The sequence below is a fragment of the Bombus affinis genome, chromosome 1 (genome assembly GCF_024516045.1).
Source record: "Bombus affinis isolate iyBomAffi1 chromosome 1, iyBomAffi1.2, whole genome shotgun sequence".
In the NCBI taxonomy this organism is placed as follows: Eukaryota; Metazoa; Arthropoda; class Insecta; order Hymenoptera; family Apidae; genus Bombus; species Bombus affinis.
Genome location: NC_066344.1, coordinates 20,495,351 through 20,516,675, shown reverse-complemented (window position 1 = coordinate 20,516,675; position 21,325 = coordinate 20,495,351). Strand labels below are relative to the sequence as shown.

Below are 21,325 nucleotides of genomic sequence, written 5' to 3'. Positions count from 1 at the left end.
CATAAATAAAAAAGGCTAATAGTTCCTTACCTCATGTATCACTATCAACATTCACGTATATGATGACGTAAACAAATAGCCTCAAAATTCAACTGGAATTTAGCTATTTATTTCATATTTGTATGTTATATAAAACATTTTGAAATTGTATATTATATCTAACATTTCACACCATCTTAACCCTTTGATAGTGTGATAAATTGTGGAAATTTGAAAATGTGCGATTTAGAATATAATTTCGTCAAGATATCCTACAATTCTGGTATCAGCTACAAAAAATACTTAAAACTTTTTGTAGGTAATAAATATTAATAATCACGTTACATATCATGATATCTATGATAATAAATTTAATATATTATATGCAATTTCAAATTCGTTCCAAATTCCATCAATACGACCATGACAGCAATCATGTCTACAGTAGTAATGAAATCTCAGAATGCTTCGTGTAATATGGATAATATATTCATAAAAATTTTCCATAATATTTAAACTTTTATGTTGCTATATAAGCAATATTTGGGCATACTAGTTGTTATATGTTTGTATACTACCACTAACATGTATACTACCACAACATTTTTACAATATTCTTCCAAATGCAAATAATATCGAAAGGCGAATGAACTTAGCACATTTTCTAATATATTCAGATAGCATAAATTATATCATTCTTTTCGTTAACTTACGATTTGTTTAAGAATCGTCAGATAAATTATTTTATAATCTTGATATGAGGGGCTTGTAGCTTGAATTATATGTATATGTATTATGATCTTTGCTGAATTAAGCTTTATGTAGTTTTTTTTTGTGTAATAATTGTTTCTATAGTATTCTTTAAACTTACGAGTTCAATACTTCTTTGTTCATGGAGCAACCTAGTGCCTCTAATATAATTTTCTTCTCCGAAGCAAAGTCTGTCTTCAAATATTGATCCCATAGGAATTCCCACTCTTCTAGAGATCCATTTCTTATGGCTGTACAATAAACAGCTGTCCTGGCATTTGGTGAAATTCTGAAAGTTATATCCCGAATGAAATAGGTTTCCCTATTTTTCTACCGATGTAATTAAATAGTTTCTATATATTAATTTATTTTATAATGTATGCATATCATAATGTATACTTTATAATCTATAACCTAGCTTATTTCATAATCTAGATTTATGGTGATGATATTTTATATCATTTTAATACGTCCAAAGGTCGATAAACAAATTTCATCAACACGAAATATTGTATAATCGCATATATAAAACAATATTTATCAAACAATGTACTGTATTCTGTGAAATTTCTAGAAATTCTCTAGAAAGAGATTCAAATAAACATTAAAAAATAATAGAAATAACTGCAGAATTTTACTACTTTTAAAATATTTCTTATAAGAATAATAAATAATTGTAGTCTATGTTTAGTAAAGCTTCTCTTCAATACTATACATTGTTAATACATTTTAATTTCCTAAGATATAGATATATATATATATATTTTTAATCTAATTTTATAATGTTATTGAAATATTAAAATCTATTTGTTGCAACTTTTTATCAAATTTTACTAAATCTATTACAATGTCCAATTGAATTATTCATTCTAGAATTTAATTATTTGTATAAAAATTTAAAAGTAAATTGTCTTCTTAATTAGAAGTATAGGTATGGCTTCTGATTTGAACGCGTGTGATCAATACATGATCCTATTTTGTATTTCTATTATAATTTTCCAATGAAGCATTACATGGCCTACGCTTATATAAATACTTTTATTTGATTGTATCCATTTATACAATATACATTTATACATGTACAAAGCTTGGCTGTTGAATCGTGGGACACAGTGTCTAATTATTTATCGACTAAGGTGGTCTTTAATATAATGATATCATTCAGATGTCGTCATTTAATCGTCATTCAGATATCGTATTAGCCTATTAATTGAATACATTGAAAGATGAAAACTTTATTAATTCATATATTTAAGATGTAGAAATAAAAAAAACAAAATTTTGAAAACAGAATGAGAAAATATAAGATTTCGTTAAGAACTTGGTATTATCTATGTGTACTAGATTGCAGGTAGTTGCGTATTCGCCGAAAAGGAGAGAAATAAAAGAGAGAAACAAAATAACTATAATGCAAACATTACGTTTTACAAATTAATAATTAGTTTCGTCGCACAATAATAAATATCAGATATTACCGACACTGTCACTCTTAGCACTGAATACGTTTAACATTCCTTCCTCTAACATTATTTCAAGCTGCTATCTTTTCTTTCTGGAATGGTTCTTTCCGGAAGCTTCAAACATTGTTAGAGAAAGCAGTGTCAAATGTATCACTGCTAACTGTAATGATATGAATAGTAACAATCCAAGCCGTGGAAACCTCAAGATTCTCAAACGTTAGATAATAGATAATGTAACTTTTTTTATAATGATAAAAAAAGAATTTATCACCTCGCGATCAGATTTTTAAAAATATGAGCATAAATAAATAAATATATAGGATATATGTAGGAATATATATATTGATTTATTTATATTTATTATATTTATTATAAAAAATATACTTATTTATTATAATAAATATATAATATAATATATAATTATATATATAATAAATAAATAAGTATATTTTTTATAATAAATATAATAAATATAAATAAATCAATATATATATACATATAGTAATAAAATAATATTTCTTCTTTTATTTCTACATTTCGATTGTACGGATATTGTTGTCTCTCAGTATATAATAAAATTAAAAATAATCTGTCAATAAGAATAAATCTTACGTATATGTATCATTCCAGCGCCACTTGGCGAACAGGTGGATAGACTTATCCACACACTCTGTATGATTCAGTTTGCACATCCAGGATAGGATCAAATCTTTGTTCAATTGATCCATGTGGAATTCTTCGTCATTATTGTCTTCGAAGTCGAGCTTTTCAAATCGGTTAGCTGCCAATAGCCTAATGTACTTTTTCAGCAAATTTTCTCCATCATTTCCTTGATATCGTTGCAGAAGAAAATTCATTCCAGTGAAAAATGCCTTCCAAGGTATGTAATCTTGTTCTTTTAGCAGATAGGTTGTCCCATTCAACGCGAGGCCATAAGTGATCCAATCAGCTCGTGCCAGATTCAAGAGATCATCGATAATTTGAGCTCGATTGGTCACATGTATCAGTGTATGATCAGTGCTCTTTAAGGCATTGATCAGACGATTCCATGATATAGTATCATAATTCACTCGATAATAACCACTCTGCTGAATATTCAAAATAAACCATTCTTCCTGAGAATTGTATGGAATGGTTATTGGAGATCCTTGTAACCAAGTATCGGTCGTAGTAACCGAAAAATTCAGTTTAGAAGCGGTTGTCATCGTAATGGGTATCCAGAATTCCTCGAAAACTTCTGGTGTAAAGAAATTTTTCTGCAAAAATTATTTCCAAAAGGTGTTTGATCTTTGGTATTTACTAGTTACCCAGGAATTCATATGTAGTATATGAAAAAGATCATAACAAAAGCGACCTTTATCCACGTTTGTCTTTCTCCAAGAAAGCAAAAAAATACTCCAGCGTCCTTTATTTTTGTGCGATGTACGCCAATTATTTTTAACAAAAAATATTTATCACATCGTGAATTACTATAAGTGTCACTATCGCTCAAAATTATGCCTTATTTTTATAATTCTAGCAGAATGTAATTTAATTAGAATATCATAAGTATAATTATTTTATTGATTTTAAATAGCTAATAGATATGGAATGAAATAATTTCATGTACAAGAGTGAAACACATTAAGGCATAATTTTTCAACAAAATCTGTAAGAAAATATTCCAGCGGAACTATTTATCCTTAAACTGTCTATATATCATATTCTTTATGCTCAACAAGAAAATATCAAAAATGAAAAAATGATTCAAATAACTTTATGATAGGATCATTTGAGTCAGCGAAGAGATATTAACAACAAAATAATTTCTAAAAATTAGGTAATATGCATGTGTTACTGAATTATGTTAATTACAACTGAGAATATTAACAGTATTTGAACAAACTTCTTACTGTTTGATGAGTACCTAGAAGTTATAACTTTATAGAAAACTTAGCTACTTATCACGGCACTAATAACAATATACAATACAATACTATACTAATAACGATATGTAGTATCGTGGAAAGATTGTCTAAGAAATACTCGACGAAATATAAACAGTGTTGCGAGAAAGCGTAAGTGCCGACAGGCCGAAAGGGTTGGGATACTTCGATAGACCAAGCGGCCCATCAATATGTCCTCGGCCTTCATATAGTTACGCGGAAGAAGGCGTACGTGACCATTATCGCGGACGGTTACGGAATACGTACATGGCGGGGGTATGAGAAGATGATAAAGGAACACTTGTTGCGAGGAGTTAGTTTCGAGTCGAGAGAAAGTTATGAGTTGTGAATTATTAATTTAGATGTCTTAGTTATATCACATTACTGCATTAAGCTCACGTTAAATAACCATTGTTGCCTGTTTAGTCCACTGTAAATAAATCCATCCACCAATAAATTTATCGTATAGAGTAGAAATCACTGGAAATTTTAATTTCTAATATTTCTGATAATGATCCTATAAATATAGCAGTACTAATAATAATATATAGTTTGTTTTCAAATGTAAATCGCTCAAAAATTATTCATGACTGAATTTACATTCAATTACAAGGCAAGTTATTTATTGTTAGTATGTCTTAAACTTTATATTGATCGGAATATGCGACAAACGTAGATAAGATAAGGATTAATTGTATTATACAAACAATTAATGAAATTATAATGTTATATTCTATTATTACCTCAAAGTGGGAAGTGAGCGTCAATTCAAGTGCGAGCGCATGAAGAATATTTAAGATATTATTAAATAGATTAAAAGTGAAGGACGTGAAAGCGAGAATAAGGTTAAAGAGATAGAAATAAGAGATAGAAATGGCAGAAAGGGAAAAAGTGTAGGAGGAAGGTTAGGTGTGAGAAAGGTGAAGATACAGAGAAATGGCAGGAAGGAAAAGAACAAGGTTGGTAAAAAGAGATCAGATGATTGTAGGAAGAGAACAGGAGGTCAATAAGAAGGGAACAATAAAGAGAAAAGTCTGATCAGAATAGGACAGAAAATAATGGTAGAAAAGAGGGGAATTGAGGAATATTTAACAAAGATAGAGGGGCGAAGGGAGAGAGGAGAGGAAATATAAGATCAAAGAGAAAAAAGTGTGGGAGCAAAAGGAAAGGAATGTGAGAAGGGTGAAGGAAGAAAAGAAAAAGAGATCATGTTACTATTAGCGGAAATGAGAAAAGAGATGAGAAAGATGAGAGAAATGGAGAGAAAGTACAGAGAGGAAATACAAAGGTAACTGAAAGAAAGGGAAGATATCTGGGAAAAGGACAATTACATGGAATGGTTCCATGGAAAAGGCAGTAAAAATAATGCTAACAATATTAGAAGAAGAAAAGGAAGATGTAGATTCTAAGATAATAAAAAATATAGGATAAAGAATACAGGAGGAAGCAATTAATAGAGCCGAGCAAGTAAAAATAAAAGATATGGGGAGAGTGATAGAAATACAAAACAGTAGAGAAAAACAACATAATAAAGGAAATAAATATAGATGAAAGAGATAACAAAGAAATAAAAGAAGAAATAGGGAAATTTGTAGATAAGGATTTAAAGGTAGTTGTAAATTAGAGCGGGCGAAAGCAATAGAAAAAGAGAAGATGATAATTGCGAGAGTAGAAAAAGAAAAGGAGCAGAAAAAGATGTTAACGAATAAGAAGTGCCAGTAGCGGAAATTTACTTAAGATTTGAAATGCCTTGATATTTATGAGAAGTTGTCTGATAAAGTACAACTCCGTTTGTATGAACTTGCTGGAAGACAAATTGATTTATATAACCAGGTCGTTCATATAATAGAAGCCCGCCTATGTCTCTCTGCCATTATTACAATAGGAGTTCATGTTTATATAAGAAGATTCCAAGAAAGACTTGATCTTAAATACATAATAATGTTGCAAACTTCAATAATTATTTACAGATGAATACTCTCCGCCGATTTTGATGTCCTTGAGATACGGGGATGATTCTAAACAACTTTCCTTATAACATACAGGATGTTCGGCTACAGGTGTAAAAAATTTAAGGGCTAATTTTTGAAGCTAAAATACAAACCAAGAATACAAAAATTGCGTATCCAGCTTTTAGTTATTGATAATTAAGAATCAGTCGAGCTAGCAAATCTCCTTACGCGAATGAAAGTAGGTCAACCTGGCCAGTCCTGTGCGCAGATATCCTTAAATCGAACGATACATAGGCAGTAGGATATCTCGTACAAATCGTAGGGAAGAAGATTGTTTTTGAATTCATACATCATCCGGTCCGTGGGTGTCATTGAAAATTCACACACGCCTTGCGAGTGTCGAGACTGTTCACAGAAAAATCGTAACGGAAATGGCATTCTAGGCATTTTATATTACAGTAAATGTTCAATATAGCCTCTGTTTTCTTGCCAACAAAGTACACAGTAAACACGATATATACAACACGTACTGTACACACTACACATACTTATCACGACCGGCGCACTTCAAATCCAATGGACTGATGATAAAGATAAAAATGAGGTGGCACTCGACGACAATGTAATGTACGACAATGTTACAAAGAAAAAAGAAATAGATCCGATCGAAAGTCAAATTGTAAGAGCTTCAGTCTTGAAAAGTCACGGCTGGAGTTCAGAAGCAAATCGTAATTAGTGTAAACCAAGTGTTCAAAAATAAATTCTCTTTTTATTTTTTTATATTTTATTTTTCTTTTCATCGGAGATTTTCTTTTTTTTTATTTTACGTGACACACTACACGCTCAAATCACTCGCGTTGAAATTAAATAAAAAAGATAAAAAAGATAAAAAAGAATACAAAAATAAAGGAAATAAAAAAGTTCAAAGACTTCAAAATGGAAAGGACTAAAAAAATGTACAGCAGAATAACTTAAACCTATACTAAATTTAGAATTAACTCTAACTTTATGTTTATACAATTTTCATAACGTTTCTCCTTGGCTCTCGAAATGATTCTATCCCTTTACGACTATGTGGCGGCACTCGACACTAACCAGTGTCGAACGACGGCAGCGTAGTGGTTAGCGCTACCAAACGCTAATTAGACCTATTATAACCTACGGCTGCCCAATCTGGTACAAAATACCAGCTTCACTAATGGAAAAAATTCGCATATTCGAAAGAAAATGCATCAGAGCTTGTCTGAGTATTTACAGATCAGAACACAGCGGATACAAAAAAATACGTAAAAAATAGAAAAATATACGACTTAGCCAACATCCACCGCATCGACTGTCACACCTTAAAACTAACAAGTAACCACTTCGCGTAAGCTGCGAAGATAAAAGAAAATAGCTTAATCTTCGGTTGCTTATTTCCAAACGACGAATATTATAAAAATACACTGATAACAGGCTACACCCCCCTCCCCCGAAGCTTTTCTACACCTAGACGAAAGAAACTATCTTCAAGAACAAAATAATATCCCAATAATATACCATATACAAAGAAAAATAGGGATTAAATCAATACTCTACGAGGAAAACTTAAATGGAGGGACTGCAGACACTAGGTGGAGATACAACATGGCCCTCTTCCAAAAAGACACAGAAGACAAGCACAGAAAAAACATAAAAAAATTGGTGGATACCGAAATCATAATAAAAACAACAAGATAAAGAGCCAAAGAACGGTAACGCTCAAATCTACCATCGTATAAAATTGTAAATATGTAAATACTGTAAATATGTAAATAAATATTGTAATAAATCAAACAGGAGAGTCCTCCCTTCCCTTCTCAGTTCACCCTTTCCCATCCCTTCCCAAATAGACTAACGAACTGTCTTGTTTTTGCGACCAGGTTTTCAGGACAGAAATGAAAAGAAAAATACGATTTAAATTTAAGTTACAAATGTAAACCTAAAAAGAAAAAAAATGTAATATTGCATGACTATGTCGTACTGTCGCGTATCGGTACTTTTGCCTGAACCACCTCACAACCGGAATTCATCGTTTATAATGGAAAATACAAATATGTAGTACACAAAATCTGGTAATAATAAATAAAAAAAAGTAGTGGTTAGCGCCTTAGGTTACGAACGTTCGGAACCCAGGTTGGAATCCTGGCGACCGGAGTCCGATTTTTCTTCCACGCACCAAAAACGGAAGAAAAATCAGCAGTACCCCAGCAGCGACATCCACAGACAGAGCTGCAAATTATCATCACGGACTGTACACCTCGACCATTTTACTCTCTTATCAAATTTCTAAAATCGTTAAAACATGTTACGTAACAAGGTAGTGGTAAAGAGTTCCTACAGAAAAAAAATTTACGATATTCTACGTTCATGTCACACGTTCAGAAACAATAACAACAGGGTAGGTAAAACATCCTACATAACACAGCCATCGAAACAATAACTAGATAGTACCAGAATAGCTGCATCTGATAGACACCCGACGATAACTCCCGTTCCCTCCCCAGAGAGACCAAACCTTAGTATAACAACCTTCCCAAATCAGCACTCAACACCTTTTTGTTATAAAACTCTGAATCGTTACTCTGATGGATTCGTACAATAAAATTTACTATCATATTTAAAGCCCAAATTTTTTACCTTACTTGTGAAACGTTCGAACTACGACGCGAGATCATCGGTGATATGTCAATTTCGTGATTTCTCGTGTCTCCTACATGACCGATGCTTTCATTTCCTTGTATAATTTTCTTGATATTAGTTAGGGACAGCCACAATATCTGAAGTGTTCCTTTTAAGAACATTATCAGTAACTAAAAAACAAAGCTAAAAGCACAATCTTTTTATTCTTGATTTTCGTCTTATTTCGGCTGCCTTAAATTTCTTGGCGCCTGTAGCCGAACACCCTGTTTAGGATCATGTTCCCAACAACATATTTCAAGGTCATCGAAATCGGCAAGGAGTACTCTTCTGTAAATAATTATCCAACTTGTATCGACTGCGAAACATAGGAGTGTGTCACATAATGCATGTTCCTACTGTTTACATTTTCGTTCATAGAAGTGGATTGACACTCAGCGATAGTTCAGATAATATACTTATAGGAGCTAAAGTTCAATTAATCAGGAATTACTAAAATTTCGTTATGCAAATGGAGTTTATATTATGAAGTTCCATTATACTGGACCTTAATGTATACCTGAGACAATATTATAGCATGTTCTTCTGACTTCGCAGAGACAACCGGATATCCTCTTGAATTAGTCCAACCAGACATGAAATTTGACATATTCAACCAGCGGTGTAAATCAGATGTTTTCATCATCGCATCATCGAAAGCTTTCCAAAGATCGTTTGGAGTTGCAGTGCGGTATTTATGTCGGTCCAAATACAGGTACATAGCTTCTTTGAAGGTTTCTGGTTTCAGTGATTTTTGTATCATTCGTATGACACTAGCCGCTATAAAAACATTTACTTTTAATAGTAAAATGTTAATTCTTAGGAACATGGTTGAAGTAAATGAAATTGAATTTTATTGTAATAACAGATAATTAGTAATGGTTGCAGACAATGTTCGGTAGATATTATATTAACCCCTTAATCTACAACGGCGGGCATAGCCCGTAGTACGATGATCGAACCAAACGTAAATATTACGGGCATAGCCCGTAGTAAATGATAGGACCAAACGAAAATATTACGGGAATAGTACGGGTTATCATACTACACAAGTCGTGCGAATGGCTCGAAGACTGCGCGAACTTGTTTACGTTTTCGACCCAAAATTCTTGAACGTAAATCGCAGGTTAAGGCGTTAAGCAATGAATACATTTTTATTTACAGAAGGCGATTCAACGATAAAATATTTATTTTCTGGACATAGCAAAATTAATGAATTGTTATCAATGTTGTTATCAAGACAAAGGGATGCTAAGGGAGAAAGACGAATTAACAGTCAGTACGAGTTGAGAAGTCAGAGAGTGTGAAATGCGTTGTCGAGAGAGTGTGGTCCACGTGAGAGAGAGCGTTGGAACCGAGTTGACGAGGATTGTAAATTAACTATTTAGTTGTCTTAATTATAGTACATTATTGTATTTAGTTCACGTTAAATAACCATCTTTTCCTGTTTAACCAACACCTGTTTAATCCATTTTAAATAAACTAATAAATAAAGATCCTACATCATTCCTCTAAGTATTTAACAAATTATGTTTCATCCTAGTGTACATAAATATAGAAACAATTATATTTTATTTTAATATGAGAATTTTTATGTTGTATCTTTAGTTGATAATGTATTATTATTTGCATATTTAATTATCGATTATTAGAAATAATTAAATTCAATTTACATACGATGGTGGAGCTAACAGAAGTTCATATAATTGCAAGTATATAACAATGAAAAAAGTAAACGGTATAATTTGAAAGTATCAGTGACGACAATGAGTAATTAAATTTTAGGTGTCTCAATTTAGAACACTTTAATCCTACTGAGATAAAACTATTTTCACAGACATTTTACTATAATTAATATAACACGAATTTGGATTACTTGTTCAAATGTTTGAGATTTAAACAAGTGAATTGCAAAAATCTACTTAAAGAAACATAATTGATCTTTATATGTCCTTTACGCGCTCGCATGCAAAAAAGCTAATGACATCGAATTGTGCTCTTTTCGATGTCATACAATTCTTCTTGTTTAAACGTTTATTTTGAAAGTACAGTTTACATGACTTTTGCGCAGTACTGTTAGAGGGATCTATACAAAAAATGCGTACCAAAGTAAAATTCTATGTCATGCTTATCTACATTAGTAAGTAATTCAAATTATCTATTTTTATCATATTCAGGCGTTAGTCAATTAAAACAAAATAATCAAAACAGATGAACCTGATCAGTATATATCGATTAAGAATTCCTTGGGATTATTTGAAAAATATCTGGTTACCAATTCATCATATTCTAAGCTATAAAAATCTCACAATTACTTACATTTTCCATAAGTAATGGCGTCAAAAATTTTTTCGATTTCGTTAGGTGTATTAACTGCATTATTCATGGGATGCGTTGACAGCAAGGCATCTTCTTCCATCGCTGGCTGTAGTTCGTCAACCACAAATAAGTCGTTGTAACCAAAGTCTGGTTCGAACTATAATGAATTTTGTAACTATTATATTTTTTAGTAGAGCATGCCATATCTTTGGTTTAAAAAATATATCTTAATTAAATTATTTATTTTATCTACGGGTTTATGTACCAAAAAAATGTAGAACAGATCGGTTCCGAAATTAGTATAGAAATATTGCTTGCTTGTTTCATTATGCAGGCTATTGAAAAAAGAGTGCAATTAAATCAGCAGCTAAGGTTATATTGTCGTTTGTTTCGATTTGATAATCTCAAACTGAGACATGAAGTGTGAGTGAGAGATATAGAAACAAAGATTTCCAAAAACGCACAGATACTTTCGTGTTCAATAAAATGAATAAAGAATATAATATTAGTTAAAAAAAATAGTTACTTCATATTATAAACTGAAAGACTACTTTTTTAACAAAAAATTTTACCGTTGTGGTCCTACAAATGCAACTATGGCCTAAATTAAGACAGTTTAACACGTTGATATGTTGAATATTAGCATAACTATCAAAGAAAAATGGTAGTCTAATTATATACAGGATGAGGTATAAATGCATGTCCATACGTCTGGGAGTGAAGTATCATCTATAACTCGAAAACTACATAAGACATATCTTCATATGTCGTTTTTTATTTATTTTAATGTATAGATTTATCCTTTGATACATTTATAACTCACTTTCTATAAAAAAATAACACATTCCCAAACCACATAATATTCAACAGACCAGAAACATTCATAGCAACGTGTATGAATGTTCAATGTTTATTACCGTGGAAGGGATCTAACATGTTCAATAAAGGCTTACCATTTCGGCAAGACGCCATTGCATATATTCGGCGAAACCCTCGTTCAACCATAAGTGTTCCCACCAATCGCAGGTGACCAGATTTCCATACATCATATGCGCGATCTCGTGAGCAATTATAGTAATTATATAGACCCTATATTTAGCTGATGTTACTATCTTGTCATAAAAGAGTCCGTACTCTCTGTGAAAGTAATTTACACATTTCATTAAATGTATCTTGTTTTTTTTTTTAAATGTGTCTAATGATGATAAGATCAAGTTGATACGTCAGTTAGAAATTGAACAAAATGAACCCTTCATAAATGATTAATTTAGATACCGATTCTCTTAAAATAACTCAATACAATTTACCTGAACGTAGCAAGGCCCCAATTTTCCATAGCACCCATTGAGAAATCTGGAATTCCGACTAAATCCAATTTTGGCAATGTATATTCATGGTTTGTTTCCATCTGAAGATAATCAAGGATTCTTCTTGCTGCGATTTGCGCTAAATAGCCTTTCTGAGCAATATTGGGTCTACCCCATATGTTTACGTTTAAATATGCATTTACCATAGGATCAAAGTCGCTGACTACAAATGCCACCAGGTATGTTGACATACTGACTGTTTCATTAAAAGTTTCTACAACACGATCGGATGTACTGAAAGTATAAGTTAAAATGTATATATTACATTTTTGTGAAATGTTTCTGCTATAACAAATATAAATCTATTAACCCATTAATCCAAAAACCAAATAGAAGAATAATGTGTTGCTTAAACGAATATTATTTAGAAACGTGAAGTAATATACAGATTGTTTCATCTAAATGTAAAAAATGTATTGGAATAGCAGATACTTCACAGGAGCTCATTCACAAATCAGAGATATACAGTGGTTCACGCAAGTAAAGGACACGTGTAAACACCTTTGAGGAATATGTACTATGCGTTTTATATGGGTCATTCTTATTAATATTGTGATGTAACCCGACAATTATAATTATCTTGGGAAAGCTTAAAACGAATCTATTATTATAAGTTACAAGATATTTGGTATAAGTACATATATATTTCGCAAAAACCACAAAAATATCTAAATTATCACTTATCCATTATTATAATACTTATTATACATCAAGGTTCTTCATGATGAATTGTAATTTTTTATTAAATATATGTTTACAGCAAATATCTCATAACTTCTATATACATTTTTAGATTGGTTTAAATTTCATCCATATATATAAGATAGCCGTATAAATGCTAATAAAATTTTATGTACTTCTATGAGTTGTTGTATATAAACAACATTTGTATGACTTAGAAAAATCATAACGTGCAATTATAAATGCACAGATTTCTACAAAATTTCATATGATTGTAAGCGGTAAGTGAAAGAAGAAAATGATTAAAAAGATATGGAAAATGCTTGGAATTCCTTGTTATAACTACACTCTTAAAGAAATAGTTGGTAATGTAAATTGACTGAAAAAGACTGGAAATTAAATGTTGTGTTAAGACAACGTTAGTCTTTAATATAAATCTTAATAATATTAACGTATAATGTTTAATCAAAACGTACAAAAGAGAACGTGATATTTTATTACGTCATATCTCCTGTTATTTTACAGGAAAATAGTTTTAAGATTCACTACACTTTCATTTAATCTCACACTACCAAAACTGTCTTTATGTTAGTATTACAAAAAAAAAAAAAAAAAAAAAAAAAAACATAATGCGTATTAAGAGTTTGCACTGTTTAGTGCTATGTAATTCGTAGTTAGCGATGTAGCATATGCATATTTACATAAAAAATATCAAACAGTATGGATTTACAGAAATGTACAATACAATGTAGATGCATGAAAATGAAACTAATTTATAATTTTTCATTGTCGAAAATATTATAATTTTATAATTTTTTGTATTAATAAATCATAATGGTATTATTGTATATAAATGACTCTGACTTAATATTTGATTTTCTTAAGGTACATTACTGCTTCTATTTTTTTTAAATAATCATGATGTTTATATTTTTCTGTGCATACTTACGTCAGTGGAATTAGTGAATTTCTAGGCATATTACTCAGCACCTTATAATCCTTAGGTCTTTCCATGTTTATTACAAACTTTGCTTTGAAAGCTGGTTCATCGAAGCAAGGGAAAGCCTGTCTCGCATAAGTTGCTTCAAACTGAGTTGCAGCCAACCAACTAAAATCAAGAAAGGATATTAGGAAACTAGAGAAATTAATTGCAAGTAACAACTGGTCCTTCATGAAAATATAAATCGAAGTAATTGAATAAATTCTTCATGTGCATTATATTGTTTCAATTTTAGGGAAAATAAATAAATATAATTCATTGGGTATAAAATACGTAAATTATCAATTGTTAATCTTATTGAAATAATTGATCATTTTGTTTTCCTAAGTAAATAATTACTAAAAATAAACATTGTGTTGACTATAACATTTTAATCCTTTTAGGAATTTCACAACAGCTTAAATTCCGTTATATGAGTTGTTTGTTTACATATCAGAATCTTTTAAATTAGAGATTACAATAAAAATAGGAAACTACAATATAAAACCAAGAAGTAATTAATTATATGAAGCAAATGAAAAGTTAATTTCATGTGTAAAGTGGCTATAAGATGTATTGCCATATACCCTTAGTTTCCAATGAAGCATTTCTTTACATGGCTTTACGGATTTCATTTTTATAATAATATGTAAAATTTTTGTGATTTTTGTAATCTGAAAGTATTACAAAACATTTACAAGTATTTACATAAGTAAATGATAGGTAATTTAATATACTTGGATTTAATTAATTAATATGTATATAAATATTTTAATATATATTAATATATATATATATTGTTTAATATATATATTAACATATACATATAATACATATGTAATAATTATATATAATATATATATAATCTTATATATTAGTATTATATGTGTCGGAGATGAAAGGACACTGAAGCCTTCCTTTTGGAACCTTGGGAAAATCCCTTAACATTATAATCTAGATTCTAATGATAGCCGTAATTAAGCAATTATCGTCACTCAATTCGATTGTATTTGTTCGAGATTTGTGATAATGAGCTTAGGCTCGAGGCGACAGCCAGTCGCCGAACGTAGTCGCGGTCAAGGGATAAACACTTAGTCTAACAAAGGTATGGGGTAATAGTATAGCTCTCCTTAAAAACAAATAGTTGTAGCGGCACGCGACAGTAAACATTCCAACGGTTTCTGTCCCTTAGCTCGTCACACACAGACTCTATTCTTCGGGTAAGATGATTACCAGATGTCGACGCATCTCCACAGTACATGTTCAGCTAGCCCGAGAACCGGTTATATATCCAAAGATTTATTTAACAAAAGTCCTTCAAACAGACAAACAGTCCTCGTTCCAACTACGGGAAGATAGGAAAAATCTATTTTTCTCACGAACGACGCTTCCCGCTAGCAACTTTCCCTTAAGGACGGCTAGCATCCTTCTCTAACCACCAACATGGAAATTGACCAATTAACAGCAACGTGAATTTCCCTCACTTTCCGAACGAAGACTTTTCTCCACGAATCCGATGATTTCGTGCCCTTAGACACACCCCATCATAGTTTTCCTCCGCAACGTCACCGTGACGGGGAGACACTCTCTCGCGTACGATCGCATCAACGAGTTAAGTAACGTCTCTACTATCCGTGAATATTTCACGCTTTAACATATAGTTCAACTTAGACTTTGACGAAAATAATACGTTCGCCATCCCGTTGACCGCGGATTATCGAACCTGAGGCCATTGTCATTAGTATTACAAGTGCCTAATCGCCGCAGTTAATTGTCAAATCTATTATATCCATTCTTGTGTTAATAAACTCTATCTTCATTGTACCACAACGATGGCTAATTCTAGTGGACATTCATCAAACGCCTACAACCCCAATCCTAACGTCAACCCGACATATATATACATATATTATATTGTAGTGGACTGTGGACTTATTTGTGAAACAGAAACTCTTATTCCATTTTAATAATTGGAATATATGAAAACTACACGGAAAAAATAGTAAGTCCATTTTTGTTCATTTTCTGACATCTGAGTGACTAAAAAGAAATAATTTAACATGAAGTAATTGAAATATTGGTTACAGTATAAAATTATTGTATAAAATTCCAATAGGTACAAATATACCTAACAGATATAATATTAAAAATTATTCGATTTAGAATATTTAGATTTTATTTCTCCATTTGTATTTGTAAAAATATGAATTTGCATAAATATTCAGAATCTAATTGTTTGCCTTAAAATCTTACTCTAAAGTCCTTACTCACCGAATGTTTCCTTCATCGGTGATATAGTAACTTCGATAAAATCCTTCCATATCATCGTTCAATTTACCAGTAAATGAGATATCAAGAACAAGTTCTTTAGCTTGAATGAATCTTTTCATGAATATTGTGAGCGTCTCAGTATCATTATTTTGTCGTAGACCGCTTACGCTGTTTTCATTGTTTGAAGTCGAGTGTTTCGGTTGCAATGAGAGTCCTGTGATTTCAAGTTTGCTGGAATGAAGGACTATATGGGATATATAATCTTCGTTACATTCCATTTCTATTTGTACTCTGCCAGTAAATATAAAATTGTTTTCGGCAAAATATGGAGACAATGTGATATTGTATCTTAATGGAGAAAAAGATTTTGGTAAACGATAATTCATCGATGGATATTGTTCCTCGATCCACTGAAATATCCCTGGGATATTTTCTTGGCCCCATTTTAATTCGTATTTTGCGTAATCCGAGAAAGCTTTGAAGTTTTCCATTGGCTGTTTCTTGTCTAAGAAATTGAGTAACTCGACATACTGCGAAAAGAACGATTAGTTAAAATTTAGGGACTTTCGGTTTGATTCGGTGCAAGGATAACACGCAGACGTAGAGTTCTGTGGAAAAAGTGAAGTGTGAAGGGAAAAAGGAGAAGGAAACACAAAGTGACACGAAGAAGGGAAAATAAAGGGTGAGCATAGAAGGACAAAGGAAAAGAAAAGCGAAAAAGAAGACAGGAACGAGAGAGAGATACAAATAAGAAAAACTAGAAAAGAAGAAGTTAGGAAGCCAGAAAGGCGGCAAAAAGATAAGGTAGGGAAACGACAGATGGTGACAAACAGAGGAAGACCAAGGAACATGGGTAAAGCGGGAGATAAGGTAGATTTCAAAAATACACTGGATAAATACAACTTATCAGAAAAAAAGGACACCGACCAGGGAGAAAGGAATGCAGGTAATGATGGAAAAAATGGAGGAAATGAAAAGCGGATTCGAGGCAATGATAAAGGAAATAAAAGGTACATTCGAGAAGCAAGTGGAGAAGATGAAAAGGGAAATGAAAGAGGAAAGAGAAAGAGGGGAAAGACAGAGAGCCAGAGAGAAAGAAGAATGGGAAAGGGAAAAGAAAGAATTCTTGGACAGAATCAAAAGAATCGAGGAGGAGCAGGACAGGGCAGAGGGAGAGAAAAGAAGAAGGAACATAGTAATCAAAGGAGTGGACTGGAACGAAGGCAGCAATGAAGAAACAGTAAAGGAGTTCATAAGAGAAAAAATTAGAATAGGGGCAGAAGTAGAAAGAACACATATGATAAGAGTGGGGGACAAAAACATAATAAATAATAGTGGCGACGATGAAATCAATAGAGAAAAAAATAAGGATAATGAAGGAGAAAAGCAAATTGCAAAAGTGGGTATACATAGACGACGATCTGGCAAGAAAAGAAAGGGAAGTACAGCAACACATAAGAAGGGTAGCCAGAATAAGAAGGGAACAGGCCGAATATGTAAAGATAAAATATAAGAAAATAAGAATAGAAAACAGATGGTACAGATGGAACGAAAATGAAGAGAGGCTGGGGGAAGAAAGAAGGAGAGGGGAAAAAATGAAAAAAGGGAAAGGGGGAATACAAAGGGAATGAAAATGTGCTTCTGTAACGTAGCAGGGTTAATAAGAAAGGACAAGGAGATGTTGGAATATTTGAAGACATTCGACGTGATCGGACTCGCGGAAACATGGATAGAGGAAGACAATTGGAAAAATTAAAATATAGACTACCCAAAGAATTCGATTGGAAATGCAGGGCAGCAATGAGGGTAAGGAAAAAAGAAAGAGCAAAGGGGGGAATAATTACGGGTATAAATAAGGAACTGAGAGAAATAGAATACAAAGAAATAAGTGATAGTATAGTGGAAAGAAAAATAGTATTCAATGATAAGACGTATAGGGTAATGATAGTTTATAATCAAGACACAAAAGGGACATGGAAAGTAGTAAAGAAAAGAGTAGACGGAAGAGAAGAGGAATTGATGATCATCGGCGGAGACTGGACCGGAAGAACGGGAGAAGAGGGAGGGCCGATAAACGAGGACCTAGGGAAAGAAAAAAACAGACGATCAAAAGACAAGACAATAAACATGGAAGGAAGAACACTGCTAAAGTATCTGGAAGGGAGAGACTGGACGATAATCAATGGCAGAGATAAAGACGGAGAGGAGTGGACCTATATTGGGAAGAGAGGAAACTCAGTAATAGACTATGTGATTGGCAATCAGGAGACGACAGAAGAAATAGTCGACATGAAAGTAGGAAAAAGAACAGAGTCGGACCACATGCCGTTAGAAATAGAAATAGGGGGGCCGGAATTACAAAAAAAGAGGAAAAAAGAAGAAGAGAAGGAGAAAAGGGAATGAAACGAAAGTGTGGAAAAATACTTGAAGGCATGTAAAGAATGCACCTGCAAGGGAAGAAGTAGAGGAAATGTGGATAGAAATCAAAAAGAAGATAAACGAAGCAATGCCAAAGAGGAAAGTGAAGATAAGGAAATGGGGCATGGGGGAGAAAGTGTGATACGACAAGGAGTGGAAAGAGAGGAAAAGAGAGATGACATGGAAGGTGACAAAGTTTATGAAAGGAAAATGCAGTAGAGAAGCGCTCATAGAGGGAAAAAAGGCATTCAAACAGTGGTGCAAACAAAGAAAGGAAAGACACGAAGAAGACGAAATGGAGAAAATCAAGAAGATCAAAACAGAACAAAAAGCGTGGAAATACATAAATAAATATAGAAGAAGAAGAGAAGGTATAGATGAAGAAATAAGCGAAGAAGAGTGGAAAAATCACTTTATGGAAATTTTAGAAGGAACAGAGCACGAAGAGGGCAGAAAAACGGAGGAGCATCGAGCAGAAGAAAAAATAATGGGGGAGAGAGAAGATAATATAGAGAAGGATGAGGTGATCTACCAGCTCAGAAACTGGAAGGAAAAGAAAGCAATGGGGGAAGACGGATTAGAAAATGAGGTATGGAAGTATACATCGAAGGAAGTGGAGGAGGCGTTATGGAAGTTGTTCAGGAAAATATGGAATGGAGAGGGGATACCAGAAGGTCGGAAAAAAAGAGTAATATGTCCGATATACAAGAAGGGGGATAAGAGAGTAGCGAAGAGTTACAGAGGAGTAACATTAATGGACATAGCACACAAGATCTATTCAGGGATACTAGACGAACTGCTGAAGGCAAAGATTGAAACAAAACTGGAAGAGAGCCAATTTGGAATTAGAAAAGGAAGAGGAGTGACCAACGCGGTATTTGTGATAAACCATATCATAGACAAATAGTTGAGTAGAGAAAAAGAGAAACTATATGCCTCCTTTGCGGACTTGACAGCGGCGTTCTACAGGCTAAACAAAGAAAAATTGGAGGAGAAACTGAGAAAAATGGGGATTAGCGAAAAACTAACTCGAAGGATTAAAGAGATATACGTAGAAACAAAGAATGTGGTGTGAATCAAGAACCACAACGCAAAAGAATTTTGGACAGCGAGGGGAGTCAGACAAGGGTGCCCGTTGAGCTCGACGTTATTCAACATCTACGTCGCAGGACTGGAAGAAGAACTAAGGAAAGGACAAGCCGGAGCATAGTGGTAGGAGAAAGAAAGGTATGTTCACTGTCATATGCAAACGATATTGTGCTGATGGCGGATAGACAAGAGGAGCTAAAGGAAGTACTAAAGAGATTCAAAAAATGTTTAAAGGAAGCCGAATTGGAACTGAGCAGGGAAAAGACCAAGATAATAGTTTTCGAAAAAAGAAGGAACAAAAGCAGACAAAGAAAATGAAAATGGGAAGAGCAAGAATTAGAAGAAGTGGACGAGATACCTAGGGTACATACTACAGAAAAACGGCGGTGATGAGAAGCACATACAAGACAGGAAAAAGAAAGCAACAGTAGCAATGAAGAAAACATGGAGCGTGGGAGAAAGAATATTCAAACAGGACTACAAGAGAAGAATGATGTTTGGAGCACTGGTAGAGAGCGTGGCGCTGTTTGGAGCAGAGGTATGAGGCCGGAACATGGAAGAAAGACTGGATAGAATTACAAAGAAGATATGTAAAATGGATCTTAGGTTTAGATATGACAACGCAAAATTATATATTGATAGAAGAATGCAAGTTAACAGAAATCAAAGAAAAAGCATTAAAAACAGCAGAAAGGTATGAAGAGAAAGCCTTAAAATAAAAAAAGGAACTAGTAAAGGAGTGTATAAAGGAAAGAGAGAGAAACTGGAGAAATGGCCAAGAAAGGAAAAGAGCAAGAAAGAGAAGGAAGGGACTGGAAGAGGTGAGAAATTGAGGGACACAGATGGAAGCAAGAAAAGAGTAAGAGAGGATGACAGCAGACCAGATTATAGAAGAAAGAAGAAAGAGAGAAGCAGAAGAGAGGGGGAAAGGATAAGGGAATCTAAATATAACATACATTACAGAAAAATCGCCAAAGAAGAGTTACTAAAATGCATAGAAAAAAGGATGAAGTGGAAGGACAGAAGGATATTAGTAAAATTCAGACGTGGAAATGACACCAAAACAAGGGAATGCTGGAAAGAAGAGGGAGAAAAAAGCTGCAGACTATGTAAAAGGAAAGAAGAAAACCTGAGATATGTAATAGAAAAATGTGAAATAACGGGAGGACCAAAGGACATAGAAAAAACACTAAATGAGACTGGAGAAGGACAAATAGAACTAAAAGCAATAATAGAGAAGAGAAGGGTAATACAAGACGGGGAGGAATGACAAGAAGGAAGCACAGCAAGGAGACAAAATCCCAAAGTTGCAATAGTTTTTTAGTCATTAGTTTTTAGTTTTTTTAGTTTCTAACTTTAGAGATAGAATAATTAAGGAAGTGCAATATAATGGAGCGGGTAAGAGGGGAGATAGATATATAAGAAGCGAAATAGGTAT

General features: G+C 32.9%; 1 protein-coding gene across 3 annotated transcripts in view; it reads right to left on the bottom strand.

The window, feature by feature from the left end:
- LOC126917395 (putative aminopeptidase-2) overlaps positions 1 to 21,325 on the bottom strand; it is a 69,893-nt gene that overhangs the window by 9,146 nt on the left and 39,422 nt on the right. For all 3 annotated transcript variants that reach the window (XM_050724224.1, XM_050724215.1, XM_050724233.1), the window contains 8 exons: positions 16,381 to 16,910; positions 14,080 to 14,238; positions 12,390 to 12,683; positions 12,036 to 12,219; positions 11,083 to 11,239; positions 9,284 to 9,543; positions 2,802 to 3,445; positions 851 to 1,018 (listed from right to left, as the gene is read on the bottom strand). In XM_050724224.1, coding sequence (XP_050580181.1) covers positions 851 to 1,018; positions 2,802 to 3,445; positions 9,284 to 9,543; positions 11,083 to 11,239; positions 12,036 to 12,219; positions 12,390 to 12,683; positions 14,080 to 14,238; positions 16,381 to 16,910 — 2,396 coding nt within the window. The remainder of the gene's footprint in view (positions 1 to 850; positions 1,019 to 2,801; positions 3,446 to 9,283; positions 9,544 to 11,082; positions 11,240 to 12,035; positions 12,220 to 12,389; positions 12,684 to 14,079; positions 14,239 to 16,380; positions 16,911 to 21,325) is intronic.